The sequence below is a fragment of the Nymphaea colorata genome, chromosome 12 (genome assembly GCF_008831285.2).
Source record: "Nymphaea colorata isolate Beijing-Zhang1983 chromosome 12, ASM883128v2, whole genome shotgun sequence".
Taxonomy (NCBI): domain Eukaryota; kingdom Viridiplantae; phylum Streptophyta; class Magnoliopsida; order Nymphaeales; family Nymphaeaceae; genus Nymphaea; species Nymphaea colorata.
This window is the reverse complement of record NC_045149.1, coordinates 17,360,001-17,370,895: the sequence shown is the minus strand read 5'-3', so window position 1 is coordinate 17,370,895 and position 10,895 is coordinate 17,360,001. Positions and strand designations below refer to the sequence as shown.

The 10,895-nt window shown below is 41.1% G+C and overlaps 1 protein-coding gene across 3 annotated transcripts; it reads left to right on the top strand.

The window, feature by feature from the left end:
- The first annotated feature begins 279 nt into the window (after positions 1 to 279).
- Positions 280 to 9,676, top strand: LOC116265667 (uncharacterized). 3 transcript variants are annotated; one of them, XR_004175159.2, is made up of 9 exons: positions 280 to 660; positions 967 to 2,402; positions 2,672 to 2,790; positions 4,570 to 5,175; positions 5,381 to 5,696; positions 6,783 to 6,948; positions 8,307 to 8,409; positions 8,483 to 9,156; positions 9,242 to 9,676. XR_004175159.2 is itself a non-coding variant. In XM_031646451.2 (9 exons), the coding sequence occupies exons 2-9, from the start codon at positions 1,059 to 1,061 to the stop codon at positions 8,940 to 8,942; spliced, it is 2,772 nt and encodes a 923-aa protein (XP_031502311.1). In that variant the 5' UTR covers positions 280 to 660; positions 967 to 1,058; the 3' UTR covers positions 8,943 to 9,264. The 3 variants fall into 3 exon arrangements, 2 of the variants coding, with proteins under 2 accessions (XP_031502311.1, XP_031502310.1); XM_031646451.2 differs by having other exon boundaries at positions 8,483 to 8,573; positions 8,916 to 9,264; XM_031646450.2 differs by having other exon boundaries at positions 1,050 to 2,402; positions 8,483 to 9,264.
- The last annotated feature ends 1,219 nt before the right edge of the window (positions 9,677 to 10,895 follow it).

The following is a 10,895-nucleotide window of genomic DNA, read 5'->3' as shown; positions in this document are numbered from 1 at the left end:
CTAATAATTAGATGGACCGGGCCCAGGCCCACAAAAGTTCCCTTTTAACAACTTTCGACACGAATCGGATGTCCGGATCGCCTCCATACCGATCCGGATCACAGGGCACGTCGGCCGTTTCGCGTAATTTTCGCATACGTTAGGGGTATTTATGGAAAGGGAGTGCAGATGAAGACAAGGAACCACGTGGCACGTTACTGTGCCTGGGGAGAAAATATGACGAGAAGGGAAAATATGAAGCTGCGGTGCGTTTGCTGACGTATCACTCCATCTCTGTGTTTCCCCGCCGCTCTCTCTCTCTCTCTCTCTCTCAATTTCCACAGTGGGGGGAAGAAGGCGACGAAGTCCCCACGAACGTTTTCTTTTCTCCTCTAATTCATTTTCTCTCTCCTATGTCCTTTGTTATAAATGAGAAGTGGGGATCGAAGTTGTTGAAGGGCGGACGGAATCAACAGAGTCTTATCGATCTGTTTGTTTAGTCCCTTTTCCTCCTTCTTCTTCTTCTTCTTCTCATCGTTTATGTTCGTTGTCTGTTCATGAATTGTTTGTTCCCGGATTGGCGGGAGGGAACGGGAGGTTTCGCTTCCGATTGCCGCGAATTGCAGCAGCGGACTTGGTTTCTGACGCAGGACCGGCGGTTTCCTTCGTTGTCACGCAAAGGTTGGTACGTCGTGGGAGTTGCTTTTCATTTTCCCTGATCGGTAACTGCTTCGGCATTGTGGAAGTTGTTTTTTGTTGGTTGGGTTTCGTGAGATGAGTTTCGATGGTTTAGTGGAGGAATTTGGTCTGGTAGGTGTTCTGTGTTTTTTTTTTTTTTTTCCATTTCTGTTGGTGGAACTAGGGCGTCATGAGCTTTAGTAGGATGACGGTTTCGGGATTTTGAGTTTAGTTGTTCTTTTTTTCTTCGTATGTGATTATGATGATGATGTTGCTATGGTGGGACGATGGGCTTTGTTTGTGTTTCAGGGATTGGTCATGGGGCTTGATCATTTGCGGAGTGAGTTCTGTGGCGGTTTGTCGACTTAGAACGATTTTTATGTTTTTTTTAGTGAAAAACCATGACCGATATCGAACCGCTTCAGCCGAAGCAGGGATCGAGCGGATTGAGCGCCCATGAGGCGTTGAGACGAGGTTTTGAGGAGCTGCTGAGGGATCATTTTGATTCTTGCATGTCTCTTGCCTCATGTAGCAATTCGCCTCGAGACCCTGGAGGGAGGCGCTGCCGGAGATGTGTCGGTGTATATTGTGAGTCTGTCGAAGCCCGGTGCCTTCATGAAGATAGGCCGGAGGAAGAAGACGAGGAAGGGGACCAGTTGGTGCGCCGAAGACGGCGGTCTGATCTTGAGGGCGATGATATTGCGGAGTCTTCAGCCGCAAGAAGGCGCTATTCACGCATCCTCAGTAGGTGGGCGGCTCGGCAAGCTCAGGATATGATTACCACGATAGAGCGGCATAACCGGGAATCGGAATTAATGGCACTTTCCCGTTTACATGCCGTCTCAATGCTGGATTCATCTTTCCTGAGGGAATCCCCCTCTTCCAGGGAGCAAGGTGCGGTGGAGAGACCGAGGACTCAAGCGTCCTTGGTCCGCCAGAGGTGGAGGGAGCTAGAGGATGAAAATATGATCAACCATAATGGCCAAAGGCCAAGGTCTAGGCATTCCGATACAGATTCCCCTCGATATCAAAGACCTGAAAGTGGTGCTCCATCTGATCGCGAGAACCAAGGCAGTCATGCTGCAATGGTAAGTTCAGATGTCTCAATGAACCAAGAAAGTGAGCAGAGACGAGCAGAAGAAATTACAAATTATGATCCTGAGGAACGGCAATGGCGACAGGGTGAGCAGCGCGATGCCGAGCATAATGCTGCTGAGGTTCCAAACGCTGAAAGTGAGCATGGGTACGGGACATGGTCGCATGACCATTCAGATTCGCAGAATGATGACCGTGATCGAACCTCTAGCAGAGAACAGTCTCCTGATCTTGGTGAAGGTGAAAGAGAGAGAGTGAGGCAAATATTTCGGGGTTGGATGATGGAGAATGCCTCTAGTAATGGAACTTCAGCCATGCCAAGGAGAGACAGTCCCAGGGCTGAATTGCTTGGTGAAACTGAGCGTGAGAGAGTGAGACTGGTAAGAGAATGGGTACATATGGCAAGCCGGCAGAGAGATTTACGTGCTAATAGAACAGAGCAGACTTTGGCATCTGCAGTACAAGAAGGGCCTGTTACTGACTCTGAGGAAGGTCAACCTGAGCATATTAGGAGAGACTTACTCAGGTTACGGGGAAGGCAGGCATTTCTTGATCTTCTGGTGCGAATAGATGCAGAAAGAAGGAGAGAACTTCAGAGGTTACTGGAGCATCGGGCAGTATCAGATTTTGCTCATCGCAATCGTATCCAGGTGAATAGACTTCTATAAAATCAGACCTAAAACTGTGGTTCTTGGGTTTACATTCGGAAGTTATGTTCTTCATCGTGAACAATGATGGTTCTCTTCCATAATGGTGAAAGGCATTTAGTTTTTCGTGATCTTTAAGTTATGTGTGTTTATATGGTGAAGTAGTTTTCTAGATCCTAGTTTTCCAGTGGAACAGTGTGTCCTGTGAGCAACTATGGCTGGCTGAATTTCTTAAAAGTGAGTTATGTGATTTTCTAACATGTGAAGTTCAGTCACTTCTCAGGGGCAGGTTTCTGAGAAATGGCAGATCCGACCCTGAAGAGAGACCACCATCAGTAGCTGCAAGAGAACTGTCTCAATTAAGGCAACGGCATACTGTTTCTGGCCTAAGGTGTTCTTCTATTTGTCACAAGTCTCATTTTCTTCTTATTTTAACTTTCTTAGCTCGCATGAAATCCATTCTCCTTCCTCCTAATTCGTGTTGTATGGTAACTGAATCACCAAGCAATAATACGTTTTTGGATCTCATGCTCGTCAATCCTACAGATTCTAATGCAATCAATATTATTTTGATGTTCAAAAATTTGTATCTTGTCAAAAGTTGCATAACATGTAGCGGTATTGGTTCTTTTGGTGGATTATAATCTAAGTATCAAACTGCAATATAGCTAAAGAGTGTATTTTGGAGCCAATTCTGCTGTCCTGCTCATGGTTTGTTACGGACCTGGTCCGGGTCCTAACATGGTTGACATTAGTTGACAAACCTGTTAGCTTGTTGGCAGTGTTGTAACTTATACGAGGCATCTAGCAGATTGATGTCTTCTCTGCCTATGAAGAGGGGAATGACCTTCCTTTCTGAACCATCCTTTTTTTATAGTATTGTTTGTGCCTAGCATGCATCGTAAATTTTCTCAGTCTGGGAACTTCTCATAGTAAAGGCACAAAGTTGCCTAAAAGGGATAAAGATGGAAAGTTTTCTCCACACTACTTATCTTTGACCGCAAGCGGGTAGTTTTAAAAGAAAAAGATTTGACCTTCAAGCTCTTAGTGTGTAGCTCTCTTGGAATTTCTCTAAATTCTGTGCATTATCGATATGTTTCACTATTGATTGAACTTGGATAAGATTGTTTATTGAGCTTAGGATAACTGGGTAACATCTTGTTCTTCTTGATGTTGGTGGAAACTTGGTGAAACGAAATTGCCAGTACTGTATTTGAAATACCTTAGAGCTGGTTATACCTTCAAAGCATTGGCAAGGGCCTGACAGCATTTCATAGTCATTGTTGCAGTCCTCAATGTGTTTCCTCTCGAAATGCTGGCATGCAATGCAAGGATGTATAGGTTACATGGATTTCAATTTGTGATATGCACATGAATGTCCCCTGCTTCTTGGTGTGTGGGCATGTGATTTTTTTTTTCTATGCCATTGTTGCTGAAACTTTATTGATTAGGAAGGTACTTTTAAAGTCTGTCCATTAGTACTGAAACAAGTTGAAAAGTAATAAATTGAAACTTTTACCAACTCGGACAAACTATGAGTGCATTCTGTTGTATGATTTTCTACTACTATCCTTGTTTTTTTTCTCTTCAATCAAGTTATCAAGGTGTACTTTTGCATCTAATTGTTCAATTGTCCATCTGTTGAAAGTGGAAAAGCCCATATATCAGTTATATGCACCTATATGGCTGAACAAGTGTTCATCTTAATATTCAGTTTATGGCCTCCAGAGGATCTATTTGCCAACCAACCTTAACAGTCTTCATGAGCAAGCCAGGCTTGTCTAAAGGGTCAAAAAGAAGGTGAAACATGTCAAATATATCCTCTTTTCATAACACTAAAACTAATGGCTGGTCCGATTGCAAGATTAATGGTTTTTTACAGTTTTTGATATTTCATAGGTCTGGAAGCAGAAGTTGCATTCTTGGTTAATAATAGTACAAGCTGCATTATCGATGCTTAAGAATTTTTATGGTCCTTCATATGTGGTGTATTTTGTAGATCTGGAAAAGGTCTGTTTTTCTGTGAGTAACTTTGATGTTATGTGCATACTAATCTTTAATGGAGTATAATAATATGCCTTATTTAAAATTTTCTGTTTTTATGTTTCCACTTAATATGTCCTGGTAAAATATTTTTTTTAACCTATTGATGTGCACCTTATATTATTAGGGATAGTTTTCGATCCAGACTGGAAAGTATTTATCGGGGTCAAGCAAGCAACCATTCTGAGACTGCTACAAGTAATAGTACAGATATTTCTAGAACAGACAATTCAAGGGTAGTTTTGGTGGATCCAAGTGAAGCTCAGACCGAGTCTCAGGCAAGAGACGTTGAACCTGATGCACATCCAATAACAGAATATATCAATAACACAGAAAATGTTACACCGATATCAAATTCTCAGGAGGAGAATTTACAAGAAGCAACTACAGATGACACAAGAAGAGATTGGCCTGAATCTGATGAATCCCTGATTATTGATGGGCAAGATGGTGTGCAAGATGGACATACAGAAGAACCACAGGATGATTGGCAAGATCAGGTTCCAGATCAAACACATAGCGATGATACACTGGAAGGTGAGATTGATGGCCCTTTGGGAGACGATGACAGATGGCACGAAGCAAGACCTCAGGATGCCATAGACAGTTGGCAGGAAGAGCTTCCCAATACTTCAACAACTCAGAGTAGTTTCTCCTTTGAAAGAGTCAACCAGTTTCAGCCTCCTGATGATGATAATGTGTACAGCATAGAACTCAGAGAGCTCCTCAGCAGGTTTGGTATTCCACTATTCTGGAAATATTTTAGCTACTTGTGTGGGTGTATCTCCACGTTCACAGTTCACATACGTTACAGTGTTTTCTCTTGAGTCTTGATTTTGTCAAATCTGCTTGTCATTTTTTGGGTACTTTTGGAGGTTGAATTTAAACAATCTATTTCTCGTCTCAGTGTTTTCCCTTTTTCATTATTTTTCTCGTAGGCGAAGTGTTTCAAATCTTCTCAGAAGTGGATTTCGTGAAAGTTTGGATCAGTTGATCCAGTCATACATTCAGAGGCAGAGTCGAGCTCCTCTTGACTGGGATGGGCAGACTGTGAACCACCTTGAGACGACTGAGGAGCAAACTCATGATCAGCCAGAGGAAGCTGATCAGAATGAGGATCAGCCTAATCCTATTTCTAGCCCTATAACGTCTCTGCCAACTCCACTACCACCACCGCTACCACCACAACCACTTTGGCATCAGGACCTGCAAACAACTAGCTGGCCCAGGCAAAGCTTGCAGAGATCTGAAATGGTATGTATGTTTTCTTTGCAGCCTTATGTATGATGCTCAGCTATGACGAGTTGGGGCAGTTGCTGACAAGTTTTGGAACTTTAATTGTATGAACTTATAAAATGATTGAGCAATGTAATGAAGTGATTTATACTTTTTGTCATTTTCAATGCTCCAAAGTAAGGGGCTCTGAAAGCAAAAGTGAACCAGCACCTGCATTCAGGCTGAATTCTATCACGGGCATGATGTAAAAGAACACTAATTAGTTTTACTGTGTTCATATGCTAAGGAAGTGCATTACGATGGTTCGAATCCACCCGTCTGTGGATATTGGCACTGAGTTTCTTAGGTGTGGATTTAAAATGTTTGATATCTCATCAAGCCCATTTACATTTTCTCACACTAATAAAAGAGCATTTATTTGTCACCAAGTTCATCACAAGGACCCAGACCATGTCTTTGTGTCCTGATTCAAGACTGCATGATGAGGTTCAAGTTTGGTATGGTTCGGGTGCTGAACTCATGATGAGGTTCAAGTTTGGTATGGATCGAGTGCTGAACTCTCTATTCAGAATTGGATAAAGTGTCCATTCAAGCATGACCGAATCAAACACTATTTTGTTGTTTGTTGCATGACCTTTACCTAGCAATGTAAGTAAAAGTATGGCTTGGTCGAAAGACCATCATGAGAAATCCCAGCTTTCTGCCATTATTTTGTTTGTAAGTGTTGAAATACAAGTTTCTGTTGTTATTAGTACAACATAAAATAAGCACAAAGAGTGAAGAACTGATAATGTGATACATAAAATAGTGTTTGTGTAATTGTTTTGATAGACTGCATTCCTAAACCACCCAGATCAGGGATGCTTCTCACTTTTTGGTTTTTCAGTTGTTGATTTGTCATGATAGAACTGTAAAACCCGTAAGGAGAAAAAAGTTCAAGGAAATGACTTCTCAACTATGGCTGGTTCTTTTTATGTAATAAATCTGGATGTGCCTACGATGGACATGAGTAGGACCTCTTTGATGTATTGTAAATAAGGGGCTACTTAATATATGAGTGGTCCATACAGCTAAATGGTTTGTGTGTCTCCTATTATCTTTCAGGAATGGGAGATAATTAATGATTTAAGAGCTGACATGGCCAGGCTTCAGCAAGGAATGAATCACATGCAGCGAATGTTAGATGCCTGTATGGATATGCAGATAGAGCTGCAACGTGCTGTTAGGCAGGAAGTCTCTGCTGCTTTAAATTGTTTTAGTGGACAGAAAGGTCAGTTCTAGTTTTGCTTTTCTAATGGTTCTATTCTTATGCTGGAAATTTTCTTTTGTTTTGTACATGTTCATCGTTCTACCTTATGTTTGTCCTTTCTTAGTTTATAATCAACTGGGGCTTATGTCACATGAGTGCAGGTGCCAGTGTGTTTTTTCAGAAAAAAGTAGGTGCGGTGGCAGTAGGTTGTATATTATGTATATATTATATATATATATATATGGGAAAATTGAAATAAGTAGCCGGATGTTTTTTTTTTCTGCCACTAAAAACCATTGCAAAAGGTGTGTTCCATTTGAAAACCGTGGTCAAGCAACTGGCCACCGCAAAAAGTGCATTTGCAACAGCCGGTTGTGTGGCCATGTTTTTAGCAACGAAACACACCTTTTGCATTGGGTTTTTAGTAACAAAAAAAAAAAAACCATCTGGCCACAAAGGTAGCTGGCTGATTTCAATTTTTCTATATATATATATATATACATAAAATATAATAACCATCAGTTACCAATGGCCATATCCAAACTGCACCCAAAGTCCAAACCAATTGCTCACGCTACTTGGGTGCCACAGCTTATTGGCAGCATCCACGTGACATAGATTGGGTTTTGTTTACATACCTATGCATAGAAATGAAATTCATAAATTTGATGTGGAGTCTGGACACTAATTGTGAATGTGCTACCTGGGTGATACCTCAAGAAGATACAAAGAAACGAAAAATATAAACAACATAGAAAGAAATGGTAAAATGGCCCTGAAACCTGGGGATAACCTAATGAATTTTATCTGCCTGGTTAGTGTATTTTGAAACAACCATGAGGTCCCAGTCCCGTGCATCCTTTGGGAAGATTGTTATTTCTGTTGACTCTTGGTCATATATTCTGGAAGCTTGAAATGTTAATCTCGCTGTTGTATTTTTTAAAACTGAAAAGCAGTATGTCCTTAGATCAGATAAATAAGAGGAACAGCAACTTTTTTGGGGGAGAGCTATACTTCAAACATTCTAAAAGCATTCTTTCTTGTTGTCACGTTCAGCATATCTTCTGGTGGTTATTTAACCAAGTCTAGCTAGGATTAGTATGAGCTTGAAATTGCAGTACAATTGCGTCTTTGAATGCCATGTCTTTTTTATGTAAGGCATTGAAGCGCGATGTTTGGTCTGCCATAACTTGTAAGGATAAAATATTGTAATCAGCCATTGCTGGTGTTTTCATGTCATTTTCTCTTTTGTAGCAGCAAAAAAGAAAACATTGAGATGATGCAACCTGGCCTAGGAATACTTCCTAACAATGTTGTGGGATAGAGATTGTCCATGGTATATGTACAAAAACAAGAAATCTAATAATTTCCTTTTTCAGGGTTAGTTGAAGAGTCGTCTGAAGAGGGCTTGAAGTGGGGGAATGTTAGAAAAGGGACATGTTGTGTCTGCTGTGATACGCATATTGACTCTCTGTTGTACAGGTTTGGCTCTTCAACTTGTGGCAACTGCTTTCTGTATGTATATATGCTCAGCGACATTCATCCCTTTTTGCAGATGTGGGCACATGTGTACATGTTATAAATGTGCAAGTGAGTTGGTCCGAGGTGGAGGCAAGTGCCCACTCTGTCGCGCACCAATTGTTGAGGTGATAAGAGCTTACTCTATATTGTAAAAAGCAAAGATTTTGTCACTGTGATCACGTGGTTCTCTCTCTCCCTATCCCTCTCTTTCTCTCACTCATTGTTTTTGAGACCACAGTGTCTGAGCAGGCTAATTTCGACAGCCCTTATGTTCATGATTCAAGCTAATAAAGAGCGTTAATTGCAAGGCTTTTTATGCCCCTTGGAGGATTTTGCTAGTGATATCTTGGCTCATATGTACTGTCTGTATTAAGACGCAGGCCTGCCACTAACATGGGCTGCAGATTGGATGGCCGCCCAACTGGTCAATTTTAAAAAGAAACCATAAGGCCATTTTTCTTATCCAGGTCATTTCGAGAGGTGCATCTATATAGTTCTTCCCTGAAGGCATGGATGATAAGAGGGACGGCAAATCAACCCTGTCACTGGAAGCCAAGGCCCATCAGTTCCCTTTCCTGATAATCAATGGTTGCAGCATCTCCCCACACATTTTACCAATCTTTGTGTGAGGGCAACTGTTTCGGGTTACACATACACTTCTGCGCGCTCGTTGGTGTCTTCCTATTTCAATGGGCGGCGAGGATCAATGTTGGTGCTTCTTTGTGCTTGTTTTATCAAAATTTGTAATGTCTATGCCCTTATTAACAGTTCGTGTTCTTTTGTTGATTACCAGCTGAAAAGAAATCCAATTTGTTACAGAGAGGTCCATATGACTGCATTTGCAGTTTATGTTTGGATAAGTTGTAAGTGGCTGAGGAAGAAGCGCTCTGCACATTTGGCATTCTACAGGACACGATCAAGTTGGTAAACTCTGGCATTCGTAGTCTCTGGTTACATAACTAACCTGCTCCTGCTCCTGCTCCTGCTCCTGCTCCTTAGGGGCAGCCCACCTATCTTCTAAATGCTTTTACTTGATTTCCGGGTTTGTTTAGCATCAGATGCAACTATTAGGGATCTGATCGTTTGGCAGCAAAGATTCTTTGTGAGTGTTTTATGAACCTGCCTCAAAGATTGAGGTAGGTTTATGGAGCATAGGGTTTGCTTATACCTTTTTCTATCTAGAATTGACAATCACCCCCCTACCTTAATGCTACTATCAAGATCCACTCTTGCGTCGTGCATGGGAGCTATTTGATTGCGAGCAGGAAATTTGCTTTTGCAAAATTCTTATCAGAAACTGTGGTTCATATTTTTCTTTGAAACAAACAAGTGAGTAGTTGGCCGTCCGTTAAATGAAGATTTCAAATCGATCATTGTTAACTTTGCCAAGTGAAGGCGTTTTCTTCCTAATAAAATGGAAAAATCACCTTTCGAAAACTTTTGAAAGGCCTTTAAACTCCCACCTGGCTCAGTTCATCATGCGAGGTGGAGCCCTTTACCAGAAATTATCACTGTTTTTTTCTCACCAGCACTGCCACCGTCCCAACAACTATCGCCACTCATTCTCTCTCCCCCACTGCGTTTTATCTTTCTTTATTTGTTTAATGGTTCGTGATTCAGGTACTTGATGGTGACAGATATTCCCGTTCTTAGAATTGAATGTTATGTGTATGAACAACTGCATCTTCTCGTTCAAATGATTGAGAACCGCATTAAGTAATCGGTCATCTCGTTTTCAATTGAAATTTTGTTTGGCAAGTAAGAGGTTGGTAAAATATTGTGGCCATTCCACAAAGTTGTTACACTGATAAGGAGACGAATGCTCTTGATGCTGCTATTTGAACTAAAAAGTATTAGCACATTGATCAAAAGGAAGAAAAAACCATGGATAACAACTACCAATAATCGAAAAGCAGCTCATGTACCACCTGAAAGGAATAATTGGAGTAGAAATTCACTGATAAACACCCAAAATAATAACAAGCAACAGTAACAATTTGTTACTATTCCAAAGCAGATTGATGGGATTGCATGTTACAATGTTTTACGAATTCATCCAAGTCTTTGAATCATATTTAACTGTTCCCATTGCCAAAAGGCTCCAAAATAAGTTAGTAAAATTGATACCTCGTCGAATAGTGCTGATGAGACCTGCATATTTAGGATCAAGCTTGACTTGAATTTAGCAGCAGCTTGTTTTACCTCAACCTAGCAATCCAAACAAGATAGAAATATAGCTAAAGAACTTCTTTGAAATTCCATTATCACAGTGACATCATGCCCATCTTCACACTGTGCTTGATCTGGCATTTTACGGGAGATCCAAACTTTCACCGGATTGCGAATAAAAAAGTTGGATTTGATAACCAAGTTGTGCCATTCATTTGGCTATAAATGTTAAACTCAATCCCATAATTCTAGCTCTTAGATAGGAAGCGAAGTGGTCA

Excerpts from the sequence above, each read along its gene's own strand:
- LOC116265667 (XM_031646450.2), top strand. The coding sequence starts at position 1,059 with ATGACCGATATCGAACCGCTTCAGCCGAAGCAGGGATCGAGCGGATTG. Across the intron at positions 5,176-5,380 it reads CTCAGAGAGCTCCTCAGCAG|GCGAAGTGTTTCAAATCTTC; the intron begins GTTTGGTATTCC and ends TTTTTCTCGTAG. Across the intron at positions 8,410-8,482 it reads ATTGACTCTCTGTTGTACAG|ATGTGGGCACATGTGTACAT; the intron begins GTTTGGCTCTTC and ends CCCTTTTTGCAG.